General features: G+C 37.8%; 1 protein-coding gene across 7 annotated transcripts in view; it reads right to left on the bottom strand.

Moving 5' to 3' along the window:
• cnksr2.L (connector enhancer of kinase suppressor of Ras 2 L homeolog) overlaps window positions 1-16,637 on the bottom strand; it is a 205,617-nt gene that overhangs the window by 122,488 nt on the left and 66,492 nt on the right. For all 7 annotated transcript variants that reach the window (XM_018245021.2, XM_018245025.2, XM_018245020.2 and 4 more), the window contains 2 exon segments: window positions 12,292-12,351; window positions 7,591-7,659 (listed from right to left, as the gene is read on the bottom strand). In XM_018245021.2, the coding sequence (XP_018100510.1) occupies window positions 7,591-7,659; window positions 12,292-12,351 (129 nt within the window).

The raw sequence follows: 16,637 nt of genomic DNA, 5'->3' as shown, positions 1-16,637 counted from the left end.
CGACACTGTTGATGAGCAAGCCTCCACTTAGCATTATCCTTATGGTTATTGCATGGAAGCAACAACAATTAGATTCTGCTAGTGGCAGGACACACACACTTAACGCCCGTCATATTACCCCCAGGCTCATTTATTGTGCAAACAATCGCCAGGGCAATAACCTCAAACAACCAAACATTGATTTGTATTAGTTGGTTATTGGAAGAATAATAAAATTTTCAGTTTGATTGGCTGTCATGGGCTGGTACTACTGCACTAGTACATATTTTCCTGCTGTTATCAAAAATACCTTGTGTGAAGAAATGCAAGGATTCTAACCTACACTACTTGCTTGACTCCATACATAGATAGAAATATTTTATGGACAGGTATGGGATCTGTTGTCCTGAATCCCATTATCTAGAAAGCTCCAAATTATGGGAACAACATCTCCCATAGACTCAATTCTGATCAAATTAAAATTCATAAAAGTATTTCCTTTTTCTCTGCAATAATAAAACAGAACCTTGTACTTGATCCCAACTACGATATAAATAATGCTTGTTGGAGGCAAAACAATCCTATTGGGTTTAATTAATGTTTTAATTCTTTTTAGCAGACTTAAGCTATGAAGATGCAAAGAATGGAAAGATCCCTTATCCAGACGACAACAACGATCCCGAGCATTCTAGAGAACAGGTCCCATACCTGTACTATACTATGAAGCTGCTATCACAAATCGCCTCCTAGAATCCAATTACACTCAGTTGCATTATAAATTCAATTTCAGTAGGTGTATGAAAAAGTGAAGTTGATTTAAATTTCCTCTGCTCTTGTGTTTCTGGGCTGAAGGTATTCAAGTACAGGCATGGGATCCTTTATCTGGAAACCAGTTATCCAAAAAGCACAGAATTAAGGAAAGGCCATCTCCCATTAACCCAAATCAACATTTTTAGGGCAGGACTACACGGGCGATTCCGCCATTCTGCGAAAAATCGCAGGCATCACGTCGGATGCGACGGAAAAAGGGTAAGTAATGCCAGTGTCGGATCGTGTCTCATTGTTGATGTGACGCGACATGACTGTCGGTTGCAGACGCAGCGTCTGCATCTGAAGTCTTCTAACAAAAGTTGGATTTTCAGGCTAAATGCAGCACAGACAATAAAAACATCAAATTGAGATAGGCGATAGTTCCTGACTTATATAGGACCTCAACAGGTCTGAAATAGCGGATTTTCGGATTCTGTCTTTTTTGCTGCATCAGGGTATAATAGATCTCAAAAAATACTTATTTTTCTAAAAAATTAAATCTTTCTAGTAAAATTTTTTTTTTCGAGATTTTAACACCACCTCACGGTGGAGCTCATTTATAAACACAGGGCAAATTTGCACCTGGGCAGTAACCCATAGCAACCAGTGAGTGGCTTTTTTCAGGCACCTGCAGGTTGAACAATGAAAGCAAACCAAACACCCTGAACCTAATGCACTGCTTCTATTAAACCTAGGAGCAGCTGAATGCCAGCAATGTTAATCATAATAGATAGATGAATAAAATAGATGCCTTTGCTAGGTAAGGTATTACAGCAATTACAATTTATGCAGAATGAAGCAAACAGATCTATACCTAAATAGCCTTGTTGCATAGCATAACACTCCTTTCACTTGACATAAATGAAAGAGTACAGGTATGGGTAGTGATGGGTGAATAAATGCGCTAGACATGGATTTGCGGCAAATTTACATGTTTCGCTGCAAGCGAATTAATTGGCAAAACTGCGGCGACAATTCCCCGGCGGAAAAAAAAATTTAGTGCTCGGCAATTTTAACAGATGCCCATTGACTTTAATGCATTTGGACCAAATAGTTGCGTATATAAAAATTGTCGATCCTATCAAAATTAGTTTGATGTCCATTGACTCTTTTGTGAATTTTTAAGCACAGATTCGCCCATCACTAGGTATGGGATCTGTTATCCAGAAACCCGTTATCCAGAAAGCTCAAATTATGGAAAGGCCATCTCCCATAGGCTTCATTTTATCAAAATAAACCAAATTTTAAAAAATGATTTCCTTTTTCTCTGTAATAATAAAACAGTGGCTTGTACTTGATCCCAACTAAGATATAATTAATCCTTATTGGAAGCAAAACCAGCCTATTGGGTTTATTTAATGTTTATATGATTTTATAGCAGACTTAAGGCATGGAGATCCAATTACAGAAATATCCCATATCTAAAAAAATCCCCAGGTCCCGAACATTCTGGATAACAGGTCTCATACCTGTACTGATTTTAAAGTTGCATATTCTGTTCAAATGCATAACCAGAATACCACCTACTTTAAAGATGGCTGTAAATTATATGTCTTTCTGTACCCCTCAGTACTTAAAGCAAAAATACCACCCCATTTTGTGCTCTCTGCACTAGATATATGGTCCACCTCATCCCACTCCGTCTCCTACATGAAAAAGTAAGCAGCAGCCCATGGAGCACTCCCAGCAAGATGCTAATTGTGCTCTCCCTATTGTCCCTCTCATCAAAAGGGGTAACTTGCAATGTATACTTTCAAATGTGCAGAACTTAAAGGGGACCCGGTCACCTGAAAAAAATATTCCAAATCCTATTGTATCACGTTAGTCAAGCAAAATAAACTTTAATTACACAAATTACATTATTTTAATATTGTTTCCTTTGTTCTGGGAATTCATAATTATAGCAAGCAGGCAGGGGCCATTTTGTGGACACTTATTAAGACAAGCCTTGCATAATCTCAAAATCTTATTTATGCATCAGAATGGGGGACCTGATGTCCATCCCCATGCACTAGTTCACAATTTAATGGTTAAACGAGTGGGGGGGATGTGGGGAGTGCAGTGACATAAGTGCTGAATGGAAATGAAAGTAATTGTCTGCTCCACAGGGGCAGGCAATATTTGATTGACAGCTGAGATTTTTAAACGAGAAAATATTTGGGTTTCATGTTCAATTTGAAAAGGACCATTACTAAACAGTCCTGCTTTAAGCAATGGAAAATATAATAAATTCTAGAGCAATGTATCAAAGCAAGGCACCAAAACAAAATTGCCCAATAAGTGACTTCACTTCACAAGGTGCTATGTCACCCACAGGAGAGACACTCTTCCACTTGCAACAAACAATGTTTTTAATCCGAAATCGTAAATTCTAGATTTTACAAGACATTTCTGCCATATTACTAAACAGAAAATTGCAAAGAAAAAACTAAAAAAAAAACAATTCCACCTGAAAAAATGTTCCCTAAAGATTTTGTTCAAAACCATAGTAGTACATTATGATTACAAGACGTTCATTTTGTCACTGCTTCATTGTCTTAAATGTAATAGCTGAAAAACTAATCAGCAATAAACACTCCCTCCTTTAATGCCAGAAACAATAAGATACAAAACAAACTGAATGGCATGCGGTTTCCATCTAATTTAATGCCAATTTACGGTTTCTAAATGATTATATTCTGATATTGTTTAAAACTATAATGTGCTTGCACCCTTAAATGTAATATCCAATACTAAAACAAAAAATAAACAAAAAACAGATTTAGTAACTTTTAGACGTTTTCCCATAGAAAGCAATGGAAATGTTAAATCTAAAATTAATTTAGTACAGTAAAATTATCCAATTCTATTTCTAATTTTGCAATCAATAATATGTTATTTATCTATTATAAAGGTGTAACAGAGTATTCAAAATTCAAACCATAAAATTGATATAGTATGTATAGAAACATTACAGCCATGTTCGGTCTAAATTTCAACCCTGACTCACTGTCAGTTATTCTCAGTACAAATTTAAAGATTTAGGGGTCGGTTGACTTGAAGGTGGCAGGCAAAATGATGACTGTTTATTCTGGTAATTCTGCTATATCCATACACTGCCATATCCATATACTGCAACTGTTTATTCTGGTAATTCTGCTATATCCCTACTTGTATTTGTTAACCCCAATAACTTTTGTCTGTCAGGCCTATTCTACTTTAGTTCTTTGATAAATATCTAAAGCACACATCTGTGTCCCCTCCTCAGTGAACAAGAGATATTTTTATAGCCCCAAACCTGGTTCTGGTGTCTGTAAAACTCTGCCCTTTGCTAGCTATTTAATTGATTAATTGATTAATTAGGCTCTGGTTTTCCCAATCTGCTACATATAAATTCAGACCCAGTATTGGGGATGGCACTCGTGTCTGGGGCATGGCACGAGTGCTAACCTTTCCTAAGTGCTAAAATTTCACAAGTGCTTAGAAATGACAGTTAAACAAGACAGTTGGACAAGGCATTGACAAGGCAAAAGGAACCGGATTCCCCTGCAATCAACAGTGAACCATCTGGGTTAAGAAGAAAACTGACTTGTTTGTACCTGCTAGTTTGTAACTTCTTACTCCAAACATGCTTTATCCTGCATTTCTCCTCCTTTCACTCTCATGCTTCATAAAACATTTTTCACTACCTCCTCCATCAAATCCCAGTTCTATACAAATCTCAGCCTCTCTACTCTCCTCTCCTTCCCTCTCCACACCGAAGTATCCATCATAGTTAACAATTCCACTATCACCCCCTCTCCCCAGGCCCGGTGCCTTGGGGTTATCCTAGATTCTGCCCTGTCATTCACTCCTCATATCCAGTCACTTGTTAAATCATGTCACTTCCACCTAAGGAACATATCCAAAATACGATCATTTATCACCCAAGACGCTGCCAAAATTCTTATTCACTCTCTCATCATATCGCGTCTAGACTACTGTAACTCTCTATTAATTGGCCTCCCCCTCCAGAGACTGTCACCTCTCCAGTCCATAATGAACACTGCTGCGAGGCTCATACACCTCAGCATCCGCTCCTCCTCTGCCTCGCCATTCTGTCAATCCCTGCACTGGCTTCCGTTACCTTTCAGAATCAAATTCAAATTAATGACACTGACTTTCAAAGCACTTCACAACTCTGCTCCACCCTACATCTCTGAACTCATCTCTATATACTCACCCACTCGCTTACTACGCTCCTCTACTGACCTGCTACTCAACTCTTCTCTCATTACCTCCTCACATGCCCGCATTCAAGACTTTGCAAGGGCTGCACCCCTCCTTTGGAACGCTCTTCCACGGTCTGTCCGACTTTCTACCAACCTTTCTGCTTTCAAAAAATCTCTGAGAACGCACTTCTTTCGAGAAGCCTACCCTCACTCTGCTTAACTATCAAACGCAACACCACATACAATACCACATTTCTCACCCACTCAATTCGATCTTGCCCACTCCCACACCTTGTGTATTACTCCCTTCCCTTTAGACTGTATGCCTATGCATAGGGCCTTCCTCACCTTTTTGTACCTGTATTGACTGTGATGTTTGTTACTCCATATATTCTATATATGTAATTCATGTGATGTAGTTGTATAATCACATTTACTTTACAGTGCTACGCAATATGTTGGCGCTATATAAATACATGTTAATAATAATAATAATAATAATCTCTCACATAACAATCCCAGTTAGTCAAAATCAGTGGTACCAGGCTGATGGCCACAGAACCTGCAAAACCATTTAGAGTCTGGTTTATCCATTTCAGCTTCCTACTGATTGCTATTGCTTAAAAGGCAAGTGTTACGGACAATTCTAGATCAAGGATTTTGGGAGGAACTCCAAAGTGTGGCTCGAGCCGGCACATCACCATGCGACGAAACGCATACAACGTGTAGGATGTCCTGAACATACAGGAAGTGAAAGAAATCGCAGGTAAGAACTACATTTATCCAACTGTCGGATGAAAACGTTTCATCTGACAGTCGGACGAATGCAGTCCTTACCTGCGATTTCTCTTTCACTTCCTGTATCTTCAGGACATCCGACACATCGTATGCGTTTCGTCGCATGGTGATGTGCCGGCTCGAGCCACACCATGGAGTTCTTTCTTAAAGCAACACCCTTGGTGGTATCTTGGTATTCACTTCATCAATTATATGATTGCAGTCTACTACATAAGAATTGTCTCACATGGGGCAAATTCACTAATTTAAGGGCTAATTTTCCTAAGGGACCGATTCGCCACACTCTGTGCCACTTCGCCAGGCACAAATTGGTTACCACTAAGCTAATTCACTAAAATGCGAAGTTGCATCTCAGCAGCCAAACACTGGCGAGTTTTCACTAGCGTTACTTCGGCTGGGTGAGCATTTCATAGTGAATTTTCTCTAGCGTTCATTTCTGCCTAGTGAAACTTCGCTAGTATTCTTGTGTTTAGGTTAATTTGAATAGGACTGGTACCCTATAGTCTTATGGACATTTTTATCAGTAATATTGGTGCAAATGCTTGACGTGGCCACTTTTTCGAACACATGTCCAATGAGTCATAATAAAGACAGAGGAGATATTTTAATGCCATAGACAAGAGCCCATCCTTAAACACGTGGCATGCCCCTCAAATTAGTTTTAAAAAATTCCTCAAACATAAATCTTTAATATTTCAGACTCTTGAAGGCAATCCCCCTTTTAAAAAAAAAAAAAGAAAAGAAAAGTTGCCAGCATTTTTTACAACTTTAATGCATTTCCGACATACCGACATAAGATTGAGGAAGATGTACCTTTGTTTTATAAGTTCACTTTTTCTGAGGTGGCGAAGTAAACTCTGGCAAAAGAGGTAACGTTCAGTAAAATTCGCATCTTAGTGAATTTGCGGAGTAACGACCGTTCGCCAGAGTGAAATGTAGCCTGGCGATAGGGTGTGAACGAACACTAGCAATGGTCTCGTTCGCTAGCAAATTGTCCTCTACGCCTGTTACGATTCCGGATGTCCCTGCGGATGAGATTTCTGGCAAATTGTCGCTAGCGACAGCCACTTCACCCTTTTAGTGAATCTGCCCCGTAGTCTTGCACAGAAATGAATAGATAGTTCTTTGATAGGTTAAGTCATTACTACCATAAAACTTACAATCCTTAGATAAAAGGCACATTGACAAAAAGGCAATTGACTATAAACCACCCCAACCCCTTACAGTGTGCAAGAAGATCCAATCTTGCTTGTAAGGATCCCAGATAAGTACGTGTAAGTTTTTACCCACTTGGCTAAGTGAACAATAAGATTGCATAGGGACCTCATGCAGAATCATTGAGAGAGGACTGCATGCACTGATGTGGTTCTCATTTAAATTAACTATATCCTGAATTGTGAATAGATACCAGACCATGTTCCACCCATATATGCGTTGGATAGGCTGTTGTTTTGTCCTTCTATAATAACCAATAATTTGCAGACTGAAGGTCAGGAGTGGCCAAGATGGTAGCCCTTGTATGACCAACATTAATCTATTTTTATACTTTGATTTCTACTTGTTCCCTGCACCTTTACTCCATTAACCTTTAATCTTTAACTTCCACAAACCACGACAAACTGTTGGAATTCGGAAAGTACCATGCAAAAATATGTCTCGAAAGCAGTTTTAGCAGCCATTATGGTTCCATCCATATTAAACACACATGAACAAGTTTCTGGTCAATGGATATGCATCATAGCAGATTTCTTGCAAAGCTTTGACTTCATGCAGAACAATCCAAATGACAGTGAACTGAATGCAATATACATACCACAGTTTGATGGTTGACTTGGATTACTTCATCTCCGGCATGAATTTTCTTGCATCGATCAGCAGGCGACTATCACATAAATGCAATGAATATAATATATATTATAATTGAAATATAATTTCTTATGGAGACTCTACACTAACAAAAGTCTTCTATAAAAATATACTACAGTATATACAATCACTATGATTTTATGCATGGCTTATATAATATGAATTAATATATTTTACACTTTATTGTTAAGACAATCAATGCTGTAATCATGAAAGAACTTTATGATAAACCAAATTCAAAACAAGTGCAGTTACATTCCATAGACTTCTGTTGTAGGACAATATTATCAGCCTTTGACAATAACCAAAAATTAATATCTAATTTGAATGTCATATTTTTCTATTATAGGGAAATGGAACTAATTTTTTTTACAATGAATTTACTCCACTGAGCAGCCCCTTATTGAATTGGCAAATTCCATCACACATTGGGGAAATTTAATAACATTCATGATGAGAACAAATTTGCCCACAAATAATAAAAGCTTACAATGTAATATTCTTCATTAGGCTTTTATTGCATTGTGAATCTTAATTGCGCTTTGTGAACTTTTAAGACCTGCTTGAAGGTGGCGTAAACGTTTGGAGCAAACGTAACAACTTTTTCATTAAGAAGTTTTATTACATACATTATACTGTGCCCTATTGCAAACTATAACAATTCCCAATCGATATTCTACTATTGAGCGAGGGGCAAAGGGTTTGCAGAATGTTCACAAAAGGAAAAATCGTTCGCAATGACTGCAATTAATTCGTATTCCGAGCGATTTCTCTGTTAGCGACCTATATTACATTTCCGAGTTAGAGAATTTGCACGTGCTAACTGTTGATTTGTATTTTATATATAGCTATGGCTCTGCAAGTCATAGAATAGATATATTAGAGGCCGATCAGTAAACAAAGTTGGAGGGGCAGATCATTCATGTAATGTCTGCTCTACCTTACAGTATTCTGCATATGCTTTTTAAAAAAAAAGGTGCGTTTTTGTGTTCCCCTTTAAAGAGTAAATGGCAATAAATGGTGCAGGTGCATTCTATATGAAATTTTTCCTATTTAAAAATAAAGGCTGTGGAAAACAGGCTCAGAAACCACAGATGCTGTGCTGCAAGGTTTATATGCGGTTTCTGAGCCTGTTTTTCCAAAACCTTTATTTTTCTATTACATGCGCTTCAGTTGGGGCAAAAGTGGAGGTACAGGCATCCAACATGTACAAAACTCTTTTTTTCCCCATTAATTTTTCTTGCTGGAATAAGGTTAAAACAAAATGTGCACATTGGACCCTGATAAAGTAAATATCATTTATTGATCTTACAGTAAATCTAAAGGTTATAAGATTAAAAGAACCCTTAAGTAATCCAACAGCCAATCAATAAATATATCAAATTAACAAAAAAAAAAAAAAAACAGTCATTAAACATTTTAATTAAGGGTTTCTTGTAACCCAATAATTTTAGATATACTGTATGCTCATGACATTTCTGCTATCCCATTACTTTAATTACTATATGTTATCCAGCATTAGGCCTTAGATTACTATTAGCCCACAGTGCTATTTGGGAGGTGATTGAGTTTCTGGGCAGTTTCTGTTTAAAATATATATATTTTTAACAAACATTGACTCTAGCAGCGGGAACCTGTTTAATCATAGTTTTGCTGCAAATAGCAAAGAGCACAGCACATTAAAGCTTTGCCTGTGCAGCATAAGAAATGTTTTATATAAAAAGTGGTTTATTTAAAATACACCTACTATTTAGATTATTATGTGCTGCTTAGTCTTTAAAGGGCTCTCTAACTTTAAGCAAATTCCAACCTTGAAACTTTGAAGGGATAAACACATACTGCTTTCAACTGCATTTACAATACATTATACATTTTGCATTTATAGATACATTTATAAATCCTTGGAACATTGTAATGAAAGTATATATAAAATTGCTTAGAATCACATTTTCTCTTGTTGTGCAAAACATATTTTTGTCAATACAGATCAATATCTTCATCTACAATGGCTTAGTACAAGCATATTTTTCAGGTGATTTAAGCATAGATCCATTACAGGTATAAGGTAACATTTAAAGGAACAGTAACACCAAAAAATTTAATTGTTTTAAAGGAATTACAATATAATGTACTATTGCCCTGTATTAGTAAAACTGATGTGTTTGCTTCAGAAAGACTACTATAGCTTATATTATCAAGCTGCTGTGTAGCCATGGAGGCAGCCATTCAAGCACAGGATACAAAGTAGATAACGGATAAGTTCTAAAGGATACCTTTATATAGCATTGAGCTTAACTGTTTTCAACTGTGTATCCTGTGCCTTTTTCTCTTTTTTCATCTTTGAATGGCTGCTCCCATGGCTACACATCTGTTTATTAATATAAACTATTGCAGAGCGTCTGAAGCAAACACACCAGTTTCACCAATGCAGCACAATAGTACATTGTATTTTCATTACTTTAAAACACTTTTCTGGTGTTACTGTTCCTTTAAGCTTCATTTAAAGTAGGGATGCACCGAATCCACTATTTTGGAACCCCCGAATCCTTCACCGAATACCGAATCCGAATCCGAATTTGCATATGCAAATTAGGGTTGGGAAGGGGAAAACATTTTTTGCATCCTTGTTTTGTGACAAAAAGTCAAACAATTTCCCTCCACGCCCCTTATTGGCATATGCAAATTAGGATTCAGATTCGGTTCGGCCAGGCAGAAGGATTCAGCCGAATCCGAATCCTGCTGAAAAAGGCCGAATCCTAGATTCAGTGCATCCCTAATTTAAAGGAAATATCCCCAAAGATTCCCTTTAGATGCAGTATGTATTTGTATAATGAAAGAAAATATCATTCTAAGCAACTTTACAATATATGAAACAATTGCGATGATTTCAAAGCCATTTGTAAATGTTATTGCAAGCAGCACGTGTTTAACTCTTTCTATCAATTTACTTAGAAATTATTTTTCTTTGCTTATATTAAAGTAGTTACTCAGCGGAGATCTCCCATAATGTGTTCCAGTAACCTTACGTGTATTGACATTTACAGTTGGATTCAGAATCGCATTACAGGTAGATACTAAGCATTTTAATTTTAGAAACTGCCTTACTAAGCTTGATCCCACTGGTGTCTAATAAAAGGGCAGCCAAGTATGGAGGTTTACTTTGAAAGCAGCAAGTTAAGTTGCAGGTAAAACCAAGTCCCTTTGTAAAATGTATAATGAAGCAATAGAATTCTTAATGAATCAGATGAAAATTAAGCATAGGACTGGCCAGATATGGGATGACTTTGACGTAGTTGGCCAGCTTAAATATATTGCAATATATGGACAAACAATCCCTGTTTTGTTTAAAGGGTAAGGCATTTTTCAGTAGCAGTATGCACAAAATGTCTCTGTCTTAAATATATTGATAATGGGTTGAGTGCAGAGGACTCTTGTATTTGACTATATGTATTTTGTGGTCACACCCTCATTGCACCCCCGCCTAATGGTTTTAAAAAATAGTGGTGAGCACAACTTTCCCTTGTTTGTTATAGTTTATACAGGAGCAGTGACCAGCTCCATGTTGTAGCTCCAACCCTTCCCAACTATAGTCAGGTGATCCCACTGGTGTCTAATAAAAGGGCAGCCAAGTATGGAGGTTTACTTTGAAAGCAGCAAGTTAAGTTGCAGGTAAAACCAAGTCCCTTTGTAAAATGTATAATGAAGCAATAGAATTCTTAATGAATCAGATGAAAATTAAGCATAGGACTGGCCAGATATGGGATGACTGACGTAGTTGGCCAGCTTAAATATATTGCAATATATGGACAAACAATCCCTGTTTTGTTTAAAGGGTAAGGCATTTTTTAGTAGCAGTATGCACAAAATGTCGCTGTCTTAAATATATTGATAATGGGTTGAGTGCAGAGGACTCTTGTATTTGACTATATGTATTTTGTGGTCACACCCTCATTGCACCCCCGCCTAATGGTTTTAAAAAATAGTGGTGAGCACAACTTTCCCTTGTTTGTTATAGTTTATACAGGAGCAGTGACCAGCTCCATGTTGTAGCTCCCACCCTTCCCAACTATAGTCAGGTGATCCCACTGGTGTCTAATAAAAGGGCAGCCAAGTATGGAGGTTTACTTTGAAAGCAGCAAGTTAAGTTGCAGGTAAAACCAAGTCCCTTTGTAAAATGTATAATGAAGCAATAGAATTCTTAATGAATCAGATGAAAATTAAGCATAGGACTGGCCAGATATGGGATGACTTTGATGTAGTTGGCCAGCTTAAATATATTGCAATATATGGACAAACAATCCCTGTTTTGTTTAAAGGGTAAGGCATTTTTTAGTAGCAGTATGCACAAAATGTCGCTGTCTTAAATATATTGATAATGGGTTGAGTGCAGAGGACTCTTTTATTTTACTAAGCTTGCACCACAATTAAAACGACTTCTTGGCATCTAATTTCAATGGAAACAAATGATCTTGATTATTTCTTTTTTTAATCAATGGGACTCAACAAGGTGGGCAACAAATCACCTACATCAGTGCTGATTTTGCCAATAGACATTGGTCTGCCTAGACACTGCAATGAATGGACTAATCCTGCTTTATACAGCAACTGGCACAAAATAAAAAGTTACAGTTTATTAAAACATACTTACATTTTCTGTTGTCCCAGTAATCACATGAAGTCCATCATAGGTGGATTTTATGTACATACCCTAAAAAAAAACAAAATTCAAAATGAATGTAGAACATATGAAATAAAAAATCATGAATTGAGAAAGATGTGACTTTCTGTTGGGGCTCCTTCAGCATAAGCAGGTGAAGCAAAAATGCAATGTGGGTAAAGTGTTCAGGATTACACAAGATATTTCATAAAAGAGGGTCTAAAAATTAGGGATGCACCAAATCCACTATCTTGGATTTGGCCGAGAACCCCAATTCTTCGCAAAAGATTTGGCCGAATACCAACCCAACTCCTAATTTGCATATGCTAATTAGGGGTGGGAAGGGGGAAACATTTTTTACTTCCTTGTTTTATGTCAAAAAGTTACGCAATTTCCCTCCCCTCTCCGCATATGCAAATTAGGATTCGGTTCAGCCGGGCAGAACGATTCGACCGAAGCCGAATCCTGCTGAAAAAGGCCGAATCCTGAATTCGGTGCATCCCTACTAAAAATGGCCATTAGAGTTGTGGTACCTTATACTTGATTACCATCTGGAATCCCCAACCTTTAGAACCCATGAGCAACGTTCAGAAGTAAAAGAAGTTGGGGAGCAACACTGGCATGAAAAATGCTCCTGGGGTGCCAAATAAGGGCTGTGATTGCCCATTTAGTAGCCCCTATGTGGCCTGTCAACTTACATTGAGGCTCTGTTTGGCAGTGCACCTGGTTTTTATGCAACCAACACTTGCCTCCAAGCCAGGAATTCAAAAATAAGCACCTGCTTTGAGACCACTGGGAGCAACATCCAAGGTGTTAGAGAGCAACATGTTGCTCACGAGCTACTGGTTGGGGATCTGATCTAAGATATACTTAATCCTTATTAGAGGCAGGACAATCCTATTGGGTTTGATTAATGTTTTAAATTATTTTTTGTAGACTCCAGTTATGGAGATCCAAATTACAGAAAGACACGTTATCCAGAAAACCGCAGGTCCTGAGTATTCTGGATAACAGATCCCATACCTGTACAATCATCATAGAGAGCTAGGCTAGAATGGATTTCACTGTAAACTTAATGGGAGCAACATCGGTATTCTAGGTTATCCTGAATGGTTTTAGGTTCATCACTGGCTATGATAGAAGCCCTGCATCTTGATTCCAAGCTGAAAGGTTCTTTCGTCCTCGATACCTTGCACATGTAGAAAGCAATTCATGATTGAAATAGAGCATTTTACATTGGACCACACTCATAACAATGCAAACTTAAACTTGCCATACTTTCAGTTTTACAATGCAAGAAAAAACAGCCATTGAATCAACTGCTGTATGCTGTATGCTAATATTAACTGTCACAAGACAAATTAGCAGGCGGTGTTATTCAATTAGCTTTTTAGCAGCTGTGGTGTACAGCGCTGCTCCCAATACTTTTGATTTTTGTCCTGCAAAATTGATTGAGATGGCTCAGAACATAAGGATGTAGCTTGCTGTTCAAAGGAAAAAATTATTATTATGCTCTCAGTAATCTTAGAACTTTCTCAGTGTGCGCTCTGCACTGATGTTCCAGCTCTGTGTGAGTCCGACATACTGGGAAGGAAGGTTAAACTGCAGTCTCTTCCCTCTTTCCTGGCTTTTATGCCTTACCACAAAATCACTGATAAAATAGGCTACAGCAATGTTAAATCATGATCTCCTGGCAGTTACCGAGATATCTAAGAGGACTTCAAAGTACCAAATCAGTTGGGAAATAATACAGTTATTATGCATGAGAAAACCCTTTCCTCCACTCTAAGTAAACCGATAACATAGAGCCATTATAGGGAAAGGCATGTCTCGTCTACACCGAGCTATTTAAAAGATTAGAGGAAACGGCACTCACCAATCTCTTATTTATTCGCCGGGTGCTAACCAAATTTGTCAACAATAGTCTAGAGAAAGCACTCACAGCCATGACAATCAGCTGTATATCAAAATATATTTATTCGTGCATGGTGCATCAAAACTCTGTTTGACTATTCATTTTTCTCTATTGGGGAGATATAGGAGAAATGTCACAGCTGTAATGGGTTGTTGGTTTTCATTGCTTCAGGGCTAGAACTAGGGGTAGGCAGAAGAGGCAGCTGCCTAGGGCACAATGATAGAGAGGGAGGTTTCGGCAGCTACCTATGAAATTGTCTTCTGCCTACCCCTAGTCCATGTTCGCACCCCTCAGTTTTACTCCCCTTCCTTCCCTTTGTCACCCACCTCTCCCTTTTTTTCCCTTCCCTCCTGTCACCCTCCCCTCAGTCGCTCTCCCTTCCCTCGCTCGTGCTCTCTTCCCTCCGTCGATTTCCCCTTCAACATGCGCGGGGGGGGGTGGCCGGCTCGGTTGCCTAGGGTGCCAGTCTGGCCTGGGCCGTAACTGCTTTATAAATTCATGTTCAAGTTAGTTGAAGGAATGAGCGCCTTGTTAGATCAGTGCAAGAAGCAGTGGGGTCAATAAATTCTGACTGTACAAGCCTACAAGAAACCACCTTTTAAAACAATATATATGGCTTGGTATTAACATCAGGTATTAATACTGTAAATCTCATTAGCAGATGTGGATTATCATGTGTGAGATGCTGTATCTCACAAAATAATTGCTTGTATATATTAAGGCTCGGGCCACACGACACGGATCTTGGCCTGCGGATAAACTCAGGCCGAGAATCCGCTACCCTACCTGTATCCGGAATCAATACCCCATCTTGGGTGCAGGCAGATGCAGCGGACTTTGGAACCGAAAACGCGACAGAAGCAGAGCAGAATAAGAGAAGAGGAGCAGTGGGTCAACGGATTTTCGGTCTGTGGAAAAGCTGTGTCGAGTGGTCTGGGAATATTTTGTTAATTGTTTCACTTAAATAAGATCGCATTCGATAAAAAAGTCGCACAGGTTTTGTCCGTCCGGATTCTGATAAATCTGCCACTAAGGTGTCAGTTTACTAAGGTGCGATAAGCAGTGATAATAGCCTGCGCCTGAAAAAAAAATTGCAAGCACTTCTGTCATTGCAAATATTCGGGCAAATATATAATGCCTATTATCGCATTCATGCTATGCAAGTTGTCTCGCAGGGTTTACTAGAGATTATCACCAGAATTATCGCCAAATATAGACAAAAAATTTTATCGCCACCCGGAGATTGGCGTTGTGTAAAAAAAAAAAAAAAAGACAGAAATTGTATAGTAAAAGAGGAGTATAGTTAGTAAGCAACATAATCAACTGCAATTAGTGATTGCACTGGGGAAGAATGATACTATAATGTTTAGTGAATTTATTACGAAAAATGTATATAATGGGAAAATTATTTATTTCTGATAGTACTTAATTGGCCATAAGTATATTTTATATCACATTTTAAACTGGTAAAATACTATTTTATATAAATTCATTCATATATACGTATATTCATTAGTGTGGCCATTGACAGTGGTGCCAAAAAAAAACTGCAAGATTTAAAGCAATTATGCAATTAACCTAAATGAGGGCCAAAAAGCTCAATTCGCCAGGTATAACGCTGAAACAAACTGCTATGTTTGCGTAATTAGTGACACTTATCACAAGAGAAATTTGTCTTTTTGCACTGAAACTTATGAATTTGAAGTAGAGTTTCCAAAACAAACATTCAAGGTTTATTAATGGCTAAAGTTGAAAAATTCATGTAGAAGTCAATAGGTGTTGTCCTAGCAAAATTCAAGTGCTTTTTACAGTTTGAGTTTTTCAAGTTGTAGACTTACTGAAAATGATGAGTACAATGTGATTCAGCTGCATATCAATTTTTTACCCACTTCTTACAATCTATCGAGTCTTCCAGATTCAATTTTTAAAAGAAATAAATGCACGTTATTTATTAATAATAAAAACATTAAAAAAATACTCAAATTTGAATTTTGAAAATAGGCATTAAAGTGTCCCACAAAATCTCTTCCTTTATTTTTTTGTTACTATCTACAAAATAACTTTTACAATTCCTACACCATTGCGTCGGATCGCCCCATATACGTCCGTGTAGTTCTACCCTAAGGAGTAATTGTTTATTTGTGTCAAGAGAGTTGGGACACATCCAACACGATAATTTGTCCACCATCAACCAACCAATGCACCAGGCAAACTGATTACCCTGTTTTCCTGTCTGTTATAACCTAGATCAGTACAATGGTATGCACTTTCACCTATAACATATATCATATACCAGTGCAATATGCTTTATGGGATATTTGGGCAGAAATGGTGGCATTATTATATCCTTAACCATAGGAGTATGAATGTAAATATACTTAGGCTAATGCTCCATGCATAGATTTGTAAATGTGTTGTTACA

This window comes from Xenopus laevis, chromosome 2L, assembly GCF_017654675.1.
Source record: "Xenopus laevis strain J_2021 chromosome 2L, Xenopus_laevis_v10.1, whole genome shotgun sequence".
Taxonomy (NCBI): Eukaryota; Metazoa; Chordata; class Amphibia; order Anura; family Pipidae; genus Xenopus; species Xenopus laevis.
Note: the sequence above shows the minus strand (reverse complement) of the source record. Positions and strands in the feature narration are given on the sequence as shown.